Raw genomic sequence first — 16,047 nt, forward strand, 5'->3', positions numbered from 1 at the left:
GAATGAAATTCTGCCATAAAAAGATTAGAAGTACTAATATATGCTACAATATAGATGGCCCTTGAAAACATTATACTAAGTAAGATTCCATATATCTAAAATATCCAGTAGAGGACAATCTATAAAGATAGGTAATTGATAAGTGGTTGATTAGGGCTGGGTAGAATATAGTATGAGGAAAGAAGGAAAGATTTCCTTTCAAATAAAACACTTACACCAGATGAATATTTGAATCTAAAATATTAAACAAAGAACAAAAGTGACACAACACAATGATGTAAGAAAAAACAGTAAAAAATTGGGCTAGCCTGAGGCTCTTCAAGGAAATAGAAGAAGAATGTCAACTGAGTTTGAAAGGATAACTTTATTTCAAGAATTCTACATGCAGTTAAATTGCCAATAATTTATAAAGGAAATAGAAATATTTTTGAATCTTTGAGTACTTAAGCATTTGTTGGCTTTATTTAAAAAATGCTTAGAAACAAACAAACAAACAAATAAAAAAACAAAAGCTTCCTTGGAAATATTTAAAAGTTTTAATTTTAAAAATGAACTAAATTGGTTTTAAAATAATGGTTAAATAAGTTAAAATATGAGATTTTAAAAGTCTGTTACATTATTAAAACAACAAATGGAAAGATTAAAATTAATCCTTGAAAGAAAAAATATATGACAATAATTGCCTATTAGTATAGTATTATTCAAATTATATTTTAAGTCAGAAAAATAAGAGAAAAGGGATAAAAATGAAAATGAAGGGATAAAAATGAAAATGAAGGCATAAAAGGTGATTTTTTTTGTACAGGTAGAAATCAAGAACCACTGATTTTTCCAGATAAAAATACTTAGAAAATATAGTTTTGAGTATATTTTTAGAAGGGCTGATAACCACTAACTAGAGCTAAAAAAAAAATGAAAAGTTTAAACTTCAGTGAAAGAAATAAGCATACAAAATATAATCCATACACTAAACAATGGATAATAAAAGAAACAATTTTTATAGAAGATGTAAAAAGCATAATCATACTGCAAGATATAGACAGCATTACATGTAAGATAGATAACTAAATATAAATGAGCTAAATAATACAGTTAAATGGCAATGACTCATATCTATTAAAAATCAAAATCAAACTCTGATATTTTTAAAAGGGACAAACAGAAAATATAGTATATTTCAAGGGAAAAATTTTAAATACTATTGTTAGTTGACTTTGTATCGCTAACAGCTAACATTTACAATATTTATAATATTTACAATATTTATAATAAATAACATTTACAATAAAGTTATAATATTTTGTAAATATCCAACACTTCGTTTTTTTTCAAGTATCCTAAATATTAAGTAAGTTAAGACAAAAATCAAGCTTTAAATAGAGAGTATTTAAAATTTAAGTTATAATTGAAAAACACAGCTAAAAATGTCATGGATTCAGGCCGAAACTATAGAGACAGATTTAGAGCCTTAAATGCTATCATAATGAAATACAACAGAATAAATAAAACTAAGTATTAAAATAATTGTTATTATTATTTTTTTCCTAAAAAGAAGGATGAAATATTAAAGCATCACTCTGTAAAATAATAAGAAGATATTTGGTGAATTGATAAATTGAAGAAATAATTCTTTGAAAAAATAAAATAAAACCAACTACAAGTATAACTGGAAAAAAAGTCATCCAGATAAAATCAGAAGTCAGAAGGAGAATGTAGTGTCAATATTCAAGAAAATTAATACTACTATCCTGCAAGTTCTCTTTAATACCACAGTTGTTAGACATGAATAAGAAGAATAGCTTTTGTTTTAAAGTATAAACCAAAGTAATAATTATCCACAAACAGACAAGGTTATTAGAAAAAACATAAGTTTGTGTTTTAGAACATATAAATTAGTCTATAACATATAAATGTGATGTTATAGTAAAATTCTAAACTTTGACATATGTCTAATTTATATGTCTAATTATAGATTCAAAGCAAACTGTAAAAGAAAACCTGATACACAATTATATCAAATTTCCTTTAGAAAGAGCCTTATGACCCCAGGTATTATAGTAATTTTTGAAGATTTCCTAGCTAAGCACCATAGATAATATTAAAAATTAAATGTTCAACCAACCAGGATGGATTTACAGTAGCCTGATAATTAGAGGAATGGGTAAATCTAGCCCTTGGGCCAAACCAGCCACTACCACCTGCACTTCTTTAAATAAAGTTTTATTGGGAACCAAACACACACACTTATTTGTTCACATTTGTGTGTGTGTGTGTGTGTGTGTGTGTGTGTGTGTGTTGTCTCTGGCTGCTTTGTTGTTGTAACAGCAGAGTGGAGTAGTTTTGGCTGAGACTACATGGTTCCCAAGAGCTTAAAATATTTACCACCTAGTCATGTATAGAAAAGGCGAACTGATCCATTCCTTAATATGACAAGGAAAGCACCACACACCACAGGGAAAAGATGTTTGTTCAACAAGTTATTTAATGGAAACTATGTGGAAAAAAAATTTCAGTAATATCATAATGATCAAATAAATAGTGATGCACTCACCTGATTTATACTGTATAAATACTAATATCATGTTTTCAGAGAATGATGACATGGTAACAATTATGAACTGTTAAAACATTAAGAAAAAGTAGGATACAAAAATTCCACAATTCAAAGTTCATGTTGAAAATTTTTACATGAGCTGACATTTATACTTATATAAAAATAACTATAAGTATTAGTCAAAAAACCCTCCTCACTAGTTAACTCTTGATGACAGAATTTTGATGGACTTTTTCCTATAATGTTATTTTATATGTTTTCGAATGTGAAATTATATTTATTTTGAATTTCTAAATAACAAAAGCAAGGATTGTAAAGCAGAGTAAAAAATGAAGCCATAAACAACTTCATGAAACTACAGCTAAATGTTTAATGTAAGACTATTTGGTAGTTCTCTTCTTCAGCAAGTACTCTTACCAATAAAAACTATAGATGAATTCACAAAATATTTACATAATTACATACCAACTGAAAATGAATATACCTAAAAACTATCAAACACAAATAAAGGGACTTCTAGGGAACATGACAATCAGTAGCTCCCAGAGTGCATGAGATGGCATTTACACTCTGTGATGGGTATATGAGTACAGTTGTTTCTGGGACATAACCAGGCAATAATAAAAATGTTTTTAATTAAAAAATTTTTGAATGTTCATATTTAAAAACCCAATAATTTTACCTCCATGTAATAAATTATCACTAGTTCAAAGATATATGTATGACATTCCTTATCCTATGGTGCTATAGTTTGAATATGAAATGTTTCCCACGGGCCCATGTATTAAAGGCTTGGTTCCCACTTTGGTGCTATTGTGAGTTGGTGGAACCTTAAAGAGGTGTGGCCTAGTGGGAGGTCTTTAGGCCACTGGCAGCATGCCCTAGAAAGGGGTAGTGGAACCATGATATCTTCTCCCCTCTCTCTGGTTTCCTGGCCACAAGGTGAGCAGTTTTGCTTCACCACCCACTGCCACCACAGAAGAATGTGCTGCTTCAACACAGGCCCTAAGCAAGAGGGCCCACCAAACACTAAAACCTCCCAAACTATGAGCCAAAGTAAAACTTTTTTCTTATAAGTTGATTATTTCAGGTATTTGTTACAGTGACATAAAGCTAAATAAGATATAGCGCCTCACATGTGCCAGGCAAGCACTCTGCCACTGAGCCACAACCCCAGCTATTTTTAAGCTTATTATTATTTTAAAAATGTTTTAATTAGTTATACATGACAGGAGAATGCATTTATACACTTTGATATATCATACATAGATGAGATATAATTTCTCATTTTTCTCAGTGTACAAGTTGTAGAATCATATGGGTTATGTAGTCACATATATACATACAGTAATAATGTCTGCTTCATTCTACTATCTTTCCTATACCCACATCCCTTTCCCTCCCCTACCATCACTTCCCTCTACCTAATCTAAGGTAATGCTATTCTTCCCTAGTGCCCCTCACCTTATTTTTAAACTAAATCCAACACTATGGTAATAGTTAGATTCTGGTTCATCCATAAAGTAAAGTTTCATGAAGGCCCATGGAGGCTTTGAAAATCATGACACCTAAGCATATGACATAATAAAATGTCTAGACAGCACATTAACTGAAGAGGAAAGAAAAAATCAAGATATAAAACTGGAAGAATCCATCTTTATCCATCCATCTGAAAGAAAATATACCAATATATTAGCCATGTTTTATTGTTGGTGGTGGGAATATGGGTCATTTAAATTTTCTTCTTTATATGTTTTTATGCTTTCCAAATTTTCTATAAGGAACCTGAGTACCCTTTTTTAATGAAATCACAGTCCATGCTTTTAAAACAAAGAACATTGGAAATTCTTCATTGAAGTAAGTCTCACAAAGGGGAAGGAAGGGGTCACAGGAAGGGAAAGACAGTAGAATGAATGGGACATAACTTTCCTATGTTCATTTACGAATACACAAACAGTGTAATTCCACATCATGGAGTGGAGTACAACCACAAGAATGTCAAGCTATACTCCATGTATGTCCATGTATGTATAATATGTCAAAATACACTCTACTATCATGTATATCTAAAAACAACAAAAAGAAAAAAGTCTCAAGGTCTACATGGAAGGGTATTGTTTTGTCAAATTTATAGGGTTTGATGCTTCCCTTTCTGTGTTGAAATGAGTTATACTGAGACAGCACCATCAGTCACTAACAGTTATTGAGTACCTACTAATCCCTAGACCTTGACTTGTTCGAAATAGTGTACAATTCAAATAGTGCTTCGCTTTCAAAATCTCCCATCAACAGGTGCCATTGGGAAGTTGATCACAGGCTCTCTTTGGTACCTGTGTAACTCCAGGACAGCTCACAACTCAGCCCAATTTTCTGCCCTCTGAACTTGCACTGTATTTCAGGTGACTTTCCTTCATTTTTTTCATGCAGCTATCAAGGCGCAAAGCAGTACAATCTGCTGTTACAGAAAGTAATGATGTTTTTGTCTGCAGAACACTCTTGCTTCTGTTTTGATGCCAAGATTCAAATGCAGACTTCTTTGAGCATGGCACATAGTTGTGCTCTGAACATGTATCAGGGTCTCTGTGATCTGATAATTTTGTGCAAAGACAATACCTCCCCCTACAAGGGTGTTGAATTGGTTACATTGGAGGGCACAAATTTCTTTACGGGGTTGGGGTAAGGAGCCACTCCATAGAACATTCGGCAGTCTGGGATTAAACACTGTTTTGGTGCTTTCTGCACAGGAAGTGGCTGTTTCAGTATCATAGGCTGAGCCAGGTGCTGGGATTTCAAATGTCCATTACTGAAGACTATTCCTACGGAAGGTTTTCTAGGCTGAACAAATCTCTCTATAATTCCCCTGACCTGATGGTACATTCTTTTCTGAGTTAACAGAAATGTTAGAATTAAAGAAATACAAAATTTTGAAGTGAGAATTGTCATGTGTAAGGGTGATCCTTAAGTTTTTATACCTCCAGACTTAGACTTTGCCGCCCCTCACCATGGACCATGTCCATGATACCTGTGCTAGAAGCCTTATGAGAGACTCTTGCACAGAACCTTCAACTCTTGCAGGATAAGCTTTCAAAGTTCCGTCCCAAAGGCTATTTCTTTTACATGGGTGTCAGGAGCATAAGAAAGCTGAGATAGAGTCCATTCAGTGCCTGCAGTCAGGACTCTCGCGTAGTCTAAAGAATAAGGGAGTCCTTCTTCCCACTGCCAAGGTCATAGTTCCACATCTGCCCAGGGAAGTCTGCTTTTTTTTTTTTTTTCCATGTAGGGCAATATGACAGCCTGGTTATGAGTACAGACTTCAGACTCGACTGACTTGGTATTTAATCCCTCCTTTGCCATTCAATAGCTACATCAATGGGAAAGTTGCTTCACTTTTTTCTGCTTTGTATTCCTGACCACGTAACAGTTGATGAAGAAAATATGAAACAATAGTTTATTGAGTAATTTTAAAGGAACATCTTTGTAATTTATAAACTAGTAATAAATGAGAGCTTATAAAAAGAAGAATTAACCAGCAGTGCAACTGATTTAGCAAATGCTCTCTCCCTATGTCTCTGTGATCTAATCTCTAACACAGATCTGATGTGTGGTCCCCTTGCCTTCTAAAGTTGGGTGATTCTGAGGTCCCATAAGGAGACACAAGAAATCAGGACAGGATGGGATAAGAACCAGGGAATTTCAACAAGGAAAGCTGAGCCTGCACCGCCATCTAGCCTGCTCTGCACCACCCTCTGTGTGTGCGTCTCCACCACGCTCGAGCATCTTCTTCTTTTTATTTTTTTAAAGTATAATTACCGGAGCTTATGTTTCACAGTTAATGCTGTCAAGCCTTTTAAACTAATTGGTCTTTTATAGAAAATTTAACTGAAAATTAACACATCTTTTAATAACATTGCCTTAACTTTAATGGCACTCTGCCTTTCGTTTATAATTGCTCTAAAATTGTCATTTTCCATGTCATAGCTGCCATTTTTTATATTTGCTAGTTTTCACGGTGTAGATTTTTATTTTTAGTATTTTTCTTTCTTGAGGGATGAGAACTATTGGATTATTTTTTCCTATCCTGGGCCTGCCTGGCCTGATGTGATAGCAGGGGTATATTCTCAAGTCCAGCAGAATATCCCTGCATTTATCTCTTAGATCCTATTAGACTGATGCTGTCCTGCTATCTTGGCAAGGACCGTGGACACTCTTTCTGCCTCCTTGTGAGCAAAAGAAGTGGAAGCTCTTGAGTAAAGTGTAAGAAGTGGGGCCATGGAGTAGCAATTGGCTTATGTCTCTGAAATCACACGGGGCTAGTTAGCTTGGGCTGACATTGAGCTCATCAAGGGGTTTGGCCCTTAATGAAAATATAGTTTACACATTAAATCATGTGGACCATTGTCCAGTGGTCATCTCTTCCAACCTTTCTAACTTAAATCCAGATATTTCTGGAAAATAGAGGCCAGTTCACTGATATTAGAGATGAGAACATGGAGATGTTGCTTCTGGACATTCCTGAAGTATATACCCACTTTGCTCCTAAACCTCATCATTCAAACTATTTCATGTACTTCAAATGTATTTTCCTTATATGCCATTGTTAATTTATTCCCTTACATAGTCACTACCCTTGCTTAGCCCACTAGAAGCATAGTTTAAATGACAGGAGGGCAGGGTCTGTGTCTTTCTTCTTTTGCTGAATCCTCAGCCTGGGGAACAATTCTTGCCATTTACTAAGTGCTCAATAAATCAACATGAAGAACAGTAACAGGGATAAATAGGTGGAGGGCTTACCATGTACCAAGTGATACACTAACCACTTTACAACCTTAAACACTGCTCATCTCACAACCCCTAACTGACAGTATGCTTATTGTCCCCATTTTAAATAAGAGCAAACTGAGGCACAGAGAGGTTCAGGTTGCACAGCCAGTAAATGGTGGTGCTGGGGTCTGCATCTAGTCTGCCTCTTGAGTCCATGCCTTAGGTTCTCTTTATAAAGAGTCCTGGTAAAACTGAAGTTGGGGTTGGGGTTAAAAGGAAAGTATTAGGATGGAGAGGACTTCCTTTCATTGTGTGTGTGTGTGTGTGTGAGAGAGAGAGAGAGAGAGAGAGAGAGAGAGAGAGAGAGAGAGAGAAAGCAAGCTGGGACCATCCTGAAAATATAGTGATCTCTTCTTGGAGGCTATACCCATAAGCACAATTATTCTCTCTTCTAGTGGGTTTCTGCCATTGATTTGTAGGATGAAGCCACAAGACCACATCTGTAGCACCCCTATCTATTCCAGGAACACCCGTGATGAATCAAAATATTATTCTTTTAACAAATGAAGCACTGAGCAGCAGGAGTTGAGTTATGAAGGCCAGTATTCAGGGAATGTTTAGACACATGATTAACTGGCAATTTGGGAAGTGTGCAGGATAGAAGAGACCATCAGCATCTATGGAGATTGGTGTGGAAGTCATGATGGTGCTTGTGAGCAATGCCTGAGATGCAAGCTCACCTCTGTCTCCTGCCATTCAAAGGAGTTTCACTTTCTCTATATTTCCGCCCACTGAGTCCAGGCACTGCCTTGATACTTGACTGATCTGCTTCTTCATACATTAGTGGAATGCAGGGAACACATTTTCAAAAAGTCTAGATCCTATTGAATGTGCTGAACTAGACCCAATCATCACTATGGAACTTGTTCTTCCCAGACAATACAAACACGGTCTGGAACAATTGAATAAGCTTTTTGACAAATGATTTGAAAAGCCACTATCAGTAGACAAGTTAAATGTCTGGCCTCAACACTTAAGCCAGGTTTATTCTCGACTTCCTAGTGATGTAATAAAGAGCTGTGCAAATCAAATCCCAAAGTGCCCCCACCACCAGGCCATGGCCACTGTAGGCTCCTTTGATTGTGTAGAAGCTCTCTACTATTTATCCAATTGCATTCCTTGGAACTAGCGCTAGGTCCATGGGTGTTCAACCTGTGAGGTGCACAGGATCTACATTTTCAGATCTACATTTTCGGGGTCCCTCACTTGGTTTAATATTCTGTTGTCACCATTTTGAAATTCTTAGTAATTTATGAAAAAGTAGGCTTGCAAATTAGTAGCTGGTTCTGCTCAGAACACACTGAATATTTGATATGTACAAACAAATAATTATATAAATTTGAAGTTTTAAAAATTCTAATATTTTATAATTCTGAAAACAAGATCTACTATAACCAACAGCTTAATCATCTCTTAGAATAGTATTCTGAAAACTCTATAATTAGGATAAGAATTCCAATGACATTTCTAAAGAGATGAATTACCCAAAGTCCATTGGAAACCTGGATTTGGAGAATGCTGAGGCCTGTTATATAGAATCTGGTGCTCTAATGAGCATGTCCTGTAGCTTCTATTATTCCTTTTGGCCTGCTCAAAGAGTCGGCCCAAACCAAGTTCAACATCACTAGCAGGTAGAAAGGTGAGCCCCGGTATCACCAGCTAGGTTAAGAGCCTAAGAAATGCCCTTCTCTAGGGAGTGTATTTTTCTCCTTGTTAGCTCAGAAAGTGATGGCAGGGCATGCAGCCCAGTCAAACTTAATTCAGATAAATGCTATTTCTTAATTATTTTTAAATCCATAATTCTGATTTTTAACTAAGATATGCTTACAGTTGAACCATATTCAGGAATATAGAATAATCTAAATTAGTCTTTAAAAGCTCTGTTTTTTTCTTTCCTCAAATAGAGGTCCTTCTGGGATTAGCTCTAATGAATAGATGAGAATAATGTATAATTAGCATATCAGTTGTTTAACACGTTCAAGAGGAAAACCTTGTTGAGCAGTTTAAGAAATGTACGTGTATAAAAATCTCTGAGTTATGTTTATGGTTTTAATGTGTTCAATAAAGCTCTTTTACATGGATTCTCCAAAGGTCAGTTTTTATCCAGCCTATGTCTGCATTTTTGCAAATTGTGAATTCGATGACTCCAAAATAGAGAGGATTTTCAATATAGTAAATAAAGACACTCAGCGGGAACACTTCACAATACCCAGGTTATGACCCATTCTAAATGTCTGCTTTTGCCTTTTGCAGTGAAAGATGACTCCATTAAGCAGGGATCTATTTTTTTAAATTGTTATTCGTTTTAGGTTGCAAAAGTAAGACAACAAATGCCTTGACAATCTGATACACATCAAGCCATTTAGAAAAATGTTTTGATCTATCAGCCAGCTTGCCCCCTCTCTTCATCATCATTCTGTCCCCTCCCTGCATCAGAGAACCACCCAGGCCTGGCTTTCAGGTCTGGGCTGCTGTCTCAGTGACAGGCAGTGACTTGGGAATCACCCTTGACCCACTGTCCTCTCTACTTTCTGCTCAGTTCATTGTATTCTGAAGTCTTATCAATTTTATTAACATATGCTACTCAAATCCATCCATCTTTCCCATCTCTACCATCTCTACCCTAGTTCAAGCTATGATGGCCTTGTACTCAGGTCTCCTGATGCCACCTTACTCCTCCAAGCCATGTTCAGCAGACCAACAAGGCAAACCCCTCAAAACACAAACCTGATTACATCACTCTGTAATTTTAAAAACTTTCGCCTCCTCATTGCTTTTAAGAAAAAAACCAAAACCATGAAAATGGTTTTGAGATCCTGAGGTCTCATCTTGATCTGTCCTCCCCAGCCCTTTCTCATGGTGGTCCAGCTCACCAGCTCTCTGTGACTTCCTTGAGAGAGTCAGTTTCCTCAGCACTATTAGGCCTTTGCATTTGCTTTTATTCTTCCTTGGGGAATACTCTTCCCAGAAAATGTCCTCTCTTTATGGTTCACATTTTGGAATAAAGTATATATCACTTCCTTAGGGAATCTTTCTCTGATTCCCAAGAGCAGGTCATAGACTTCCCTGCACTTTGAGGAATATATAACCAAATGTTTGCTCCATGACCCTTTGATTAATGTTGGTACTCCCTTCTGGACTGTAATCCTCATGAAGCTTTGCTCTCTGCAGGAGTTGCAACTCCAGCTTCCTACATCTGAGGTAGTCTACCACTGGGGGCACCCTCCACTCCCTGGCTAGGAAGGAGGGAGCTAGACCACTCACCGCGCTCATGAGTGAGTCCAGGACGCTGACGGCAAATGCTGTCCCACATGCAAAGGGCTGCGTCAGGTACAGTTCTGTGTCGGGGTCATCATCATCGTCTTGGTCCAAAAACTGAACGTTAGTATCATTCACTAGAAAAAGCATAAGAAAAGAATTAGCACTGAAGAACACACCTGGGTAGCAAAGCCTAGAGACACTGGTATAGAAACAGGTGACGGGTATAGAAACACTGAAGTCACTGAAAAGGAAACAAAAGCATGGAAAGCTGTGGATGGATCTCTGGAGGGGGCAGTTGGACTCAATGGACTGCTCCTATGGGACTGTTCAAATTTCCAAGACCTGGAGAGCAATGAGATCAAGCAGACCTGCTGCACAGCAGGCTGCTGGAGGACCAGGAGACCGTGCTGGCCAGTTCTTTGGTATAGTTTTAGAATCACGACAGAAAAACACTCTGAAGCATTTTTTGGTAGCCAAGTCCTTTGAGAGATGGACATATTTCAGTGATGAGCAGCCATGCTGGCAAGGTAAGTTTAGCCACAAAGAGAAGAAAAAAAAAAAGCAACATATTCAGAGGAAAAAGCAATGAACTGGGAGCAGGGCAAAAGCAAACAGCAAGGAATTCATCCTCAGGCATAACCCACAGTCTGCCCTGGGGATTGCCCTGGGTGGTGCTGGTAGCCTAGGGCTCTGAATCCAAGCCCACACCCAACAGGCCCTGCTGAACCTCCAGGAACCCCCAGGTGGGATGCATCCCTTCCCCACCCCACTGCTTGCTGACAAAGACTTTCTCTGAGTTCTGAGTTGCAAGGCTACACCCACGTTCTCCCTTTCCCTTCTAAACAGCTCAATCTTTTCTGTTTCCACTTAAGCAGATACAGCCCTGGCTGTTGTATTTCATCTCCATCTGAGGATTCCTCAAGGACTCCTCCAGCACACACATGCAGACTGATTAGTTGTGTCACTCAGATGTCTTTAACTTATTAAAAATTAAGTGACAAATTAATTTCCATTCCCATCTTGGCTTCAGAAATTATCACTTTTGCAGAGCAAGTAATAGGGGAAAAGCATGGGGATGGGGAGGGGGTACTTGTAATTTCTGGAACAATAATTTGCTTTTAGGGAGAGAACAGATGAGGTTTCCTTTCCCTGATTCTTTTTAAAAAATGTATCAGCAGATATTCCCTTTCCTAGAGTTATTGTTTTAATTTTTAAAGTAACTTTCCTGATAACTTTTCTTAAAAGAAAAACACAACTTTTGTTTATTGCATGAGGCAGAATAAATGATGATAGGATAAAAGGCTAGACATATAATTGTTTTTAAATGATGCCATTTTTTTCCTTATAGAAAGACTCTAATGGGGGAAAATCTTTGCTCTGTTTTCCCAAAGTTCACTGCTTTGGGTCCCTATTGTCTTAATAGTATACACACAAGTTACAGGGTATTGGGTAAAAGTCCAAAATCCAGATTCTGGGACATCTGGGCTTTGAGTCAGGCTCTGTTACAAAATTCCTTGGGCAAATTATCTTAAGAGCCTATCCTTTAGGTTCTCTCTCTGTAAAGTGGGGAAATTATACAGCAGCCCTCTCCTGAGGTTATTAAGAAGCTCATAAGAGATCATGCTGGTGAGCTTGACCCAACGTTTGGATCAGGTTATGCACTAGATCAATGGAGGTTGCTTTCTTGATGGCCACCTTTCTCCTTTATGACATCAAATGTCTATCAACCCACTGCATTTTGAAAATGCCTACTTTCCCTCTGCCTTTCTCAAGACACTAAAGGCTTGCTTATGGATCCTTCAAGTGGTAGATGTTTCCTCATCTCCTTCCCCTTGTCCTGTTAAATTGAATTAAGTTTGGCCTAAAGCTGCTTCAATGCAATTTTAAGTTTTGGCTAAAGGTGTCTCCATACATAGTGAACTGTAACTTAACATGATGCATAAAGCAGACTATAACTTATTATTGTAACAAGGAGCTGAGTGCTACCCAATCACAAGTGACCACGCAGTCTAAAGAAGACATACACCACCAATACCCAATAAGCTGTCTCAAAACTTTACTTCTATGTTCCCTATGTCACTTTTCTGGCTGTAAATATAGCCTGTCCTTATGGTAGGATCCAGCATTATAAACCATTTTGTTCTATTGCCCATTCTAGAATCATAAATAAGCCAATTCAGATTTCAAAACCTGATTTGTTGCAATTTTTGTCTTCTAATTGTCCAAAAGTATATTGTTGGTCAGATTAGTGTTTCTCCTTTGGAAGGCTCTCTGCACACAAAGAAGAAATCTGGTATGGGAAGGACTTTAATATTTCTCTATTGACTTTCTCTGAGAGTCACTTATGTTTATTGAATACCTGAATTTGCTGCTTCAGATTTATAGCACAGAACTTTTTCTTTTCTCTTCCACTAATCACAAATCAGGATATACCATTTAGTTAGCAGCATGTGAATTCCAAAGAGAAAGAGAAACTTCTGGCACTGATGTTTTTGAAATGTTGCTGTCGGTTTCTGAGATGGAAGTGTTTGAATGAATTTTCCAACCAGAAATCTGGGCCACGTGAGCTCTCCAGGTCTTTTATGGCCCTACAGTTCTGAAAAGAGCAATCTAGAAACCTAGGCTTTTAGCCAACTACGCTAAGCATGAAAAAGACACCTCTCCTATGGTTGGAAACAGAAAATAGGGCAGTACTCTTTGACCTGAGTGAATCTGGCCTGATAAATGGCTACGTCTACAATAATGCAGGGCTGAATGGTGGAAAATTTATTCCCTAGTTTCTAGACACCTCACAAGCAAGATTACTGTGTTAAAAGCCTGCTTTCTTATTTTGAAATATATTTTTGGGCCAAGAAAATGGAGTGTACATTTCGTCTGTGAGTCATCTGAAGGCAGGTGCTCCCACCTCTCCATCTACCCCTCTGCTGAGCAGTACTTTCACTGTCTCTATTTAGAAGATCAATCCCCAGTTCTGAGACCTGCTGCTGATGGGTGCCCTTCACGGAGTTATTAACCAAGTCATGGGGAACTGTGGAAGGGCCTGACAAATGCAGTCATGACCAGAGGCCTTCATCTTCTGGACGCATCTAGGAGGGTGGGGTCAGCGTGCTGGATCGCTAACCTCCTCTTCTGCACCCTTCTCAAAATCTGGCTTTAGTAAGGAAGGGTTCCCCTAGGAAGCAGCTGCTTTTATGGCTTAAGAACCAGAGCTTCTGAGAAAGGGCCTAGTAGGAGGAAAAAAGGCAAATAAAGTCAGAATAAAGGAAAATAAACAGCTGGAGGGAAGCACCATCTTAGGTTTCTTATCTTAAAATTTTTATATTTCTCCTTTGACTTCCTCTGAGAGCTGTGAAGATGTGTCAGTCAAACTGACAGTGTGTTGGAAGAGGAAGATAGGGAGAAGGCAGGAGAGCAGGGGCACGTGTGGGAAAAAAATAAAATAAAAAAGGCTTGGGCCACAGAAAATGAATCAGAGCAAAGATGCTTTGGAAACAACTGCCAGGTCAGATGGGTGTGATCAAAGGTTTACTGATGCTGTGTGGGGAAAAAAATCATTAAGAAAGGCCAGAACAAGACAGTCAATTCCAACCAGAGCCACAAATAAAACGCATTCAAAGCAGTGCCATGGGGTAGCCTTTCTGTTACAGCCAGTGAAATAAAAAAACAAGCCAATGATTGTTGGAAACACCAAGAACAGAACAAAAGGAGATACTGATGTCAAGGAAAATAGCGCTTCTTACCCAGTTCAGTTATCATTAGAATGTGCGTTCCACTGTTTTTTTCCTGATTGACTGATACCAAAGGCAACTTGCCCGGTTTAGCTAATTGGATACAGCATTTAAGGGATGGGGAAAGGGAGTGGAGGAAAGTACAAAAAAAGAAAAGTGAGGGAATAACAAAGGAAACATTCTAAAGCAAAGGGACCCAGGACCATGAGCAGTTTGCATTTGTCTTAGGGGAAGAGTCACTCCCCTAAGTTTTGCAAATTTATAAATGATAGCACGGACCTGCCATGGTCAGGTTAGAAGTGGGATTCTATTGGCCAAAGAATATGGCCCCCCTCAAAATCCCATCATTTTTAAAACCATAGTGGCCATTTTCTGCAAATGGTCTTTGGCTGAGATGTTCAACTAGAACAGATCAAATGTGAAGTTGTTACATCTTAGCCAATGTTTCTACCCAGTTCTCCATGTGAATTTGGGTAGAACTGACATTTTGAGGATTCAGATTGTGGAAGCTGTCCAGACAGAATGCTCAAAAGAGGTGCTTCCAGTGAACATTCATGAGAAGGAATCCGTAGAGAACAACCTTTCCTCCTTTCTTCCCCTTTCCCAAATACATGCCCTGATCTCAAAGCCATCATCTCATGCTCCTTTGAAAACAGTAAACAGTATGAAGGAAACAGTCTATTTATCTCAGAGAAAAGATAGATCAGATTTTCCTTCACGTAATCTGCCATATTTCTTTCTACCCCTGCCCCTGTCCAACTACACAGCAAACAAAACCCATTAAGAGGCTGAAAGAGCAAAAGGTAGGCCAACCTCCTTATATCCTGAATGGTCTGGAAAAGAGGACAAAAAAATTCCCCCCAGAGCCAACAATGACCCCCACCTAGTTCAGTGATGATGGGTATGTTGACCCCAGTGGTGATGGATGGCTGGCGTAACATCCCGTGCACTGGGCTGTTATCCGGAGAGGATCTGTCCATTCCTGGAGGTGTGAATCCTAGTGGCAAGAAAACAGAGGAGGAAGAAAAATTAGAGAAGTGGAAAATTTGGAAATATTGAGAGTAAAGTTTACATATACAACCCCTAAAATGTAGCTTATGCATTACTTAGAGGTCAACAATTTTCACTCCCAGGATAAACTCAGATGGGTAATTTTTTAAAAGGACAAAGTAGGAAACCATTGTAAATAATTCTAACTCACTTTGATTGTTCTCTAAAAATCCAGACTACCCCAATTATTTATTCCTTCTTACAGATTTCAATCCCCTCTCCTTTCTGGCACATAGGAAAATTGACCTCTGTCCCCTTGGAGTTAGAGAGGACCATGTGACACCTGAAATGCTCTGGCCCATGACAAGTGAACAGAGCAATGCAGATCACTTCTGGTACAAGTATTTGACTTGCTGACTTTCTATCCCAGGCCACGACAACTGTGGGGGCACAGGCTGCAATGGAGGTCAAGTGTAGACAGGAGCCCTGGACAGTTGCCCAGACTCACAAAGCATTCTGTCCAAGTGGAAAACAAAGCTGCATTGTTTTAAACCATGGCAACTTGTTTGTTTGTCACTGTTGTCATTACTCCAGCACACCTAATCTCTCCTGACTGTTATCTTAAACCAAGTGATTGCTTCTCCTCCTGCCAGTCAGTGACTGGCTTGGGTTTTGACACAGTGCTGGACAATG

General features: G+C 38.1%; 1 protein-coding gene across 2 annotated transcripts in view; it reads right to left on the bottom strand.

Moving 5' to 3' along the window:
* Positions 1 to 16,047, bottom strand: part of Kcnma1 (potassium calcium-activated channel subfamily M alpha 1) — a 702,402-nt gene that overhangs the window by 18,428 nt on the left and 667,927 nt on the right. For both annotated transcript variants that reach the window (XM_076834841.1, XM_076834840.1), the window contains 2 exons: positions 15,248 to 15,361; positions 10,640 to 10,770 (listed from right to left, as the gene is read on the bottom strand). In XM_076834841.1, coding sequence (XP_076690956.1) covers positions 10,640 to 10,770; positions 15,248 to 15,361 — 245 coding nt within the window. The remainder of the gene's footprint in view (positions 1 to 10,639; positions 10,771 to 15,247; positions 15,362 to 16,047) is intronic.

The sequence above is a fragment of the Callospermophilus lateralis genome, chromosome 15, assembly GCF_048772815.1.
Source record: "Callospermophilus lateralis isolate mCalLat2 chromosome 15, mCalLat2.hap1, whole genome shotgun sequence".
Taxonomy (NCBI): Eukaryota; Metazoa; Chordata; class Mammalia; order Rodentia; family Sciuridae; genus Callospermophilus; species Callospermophilus lateralis.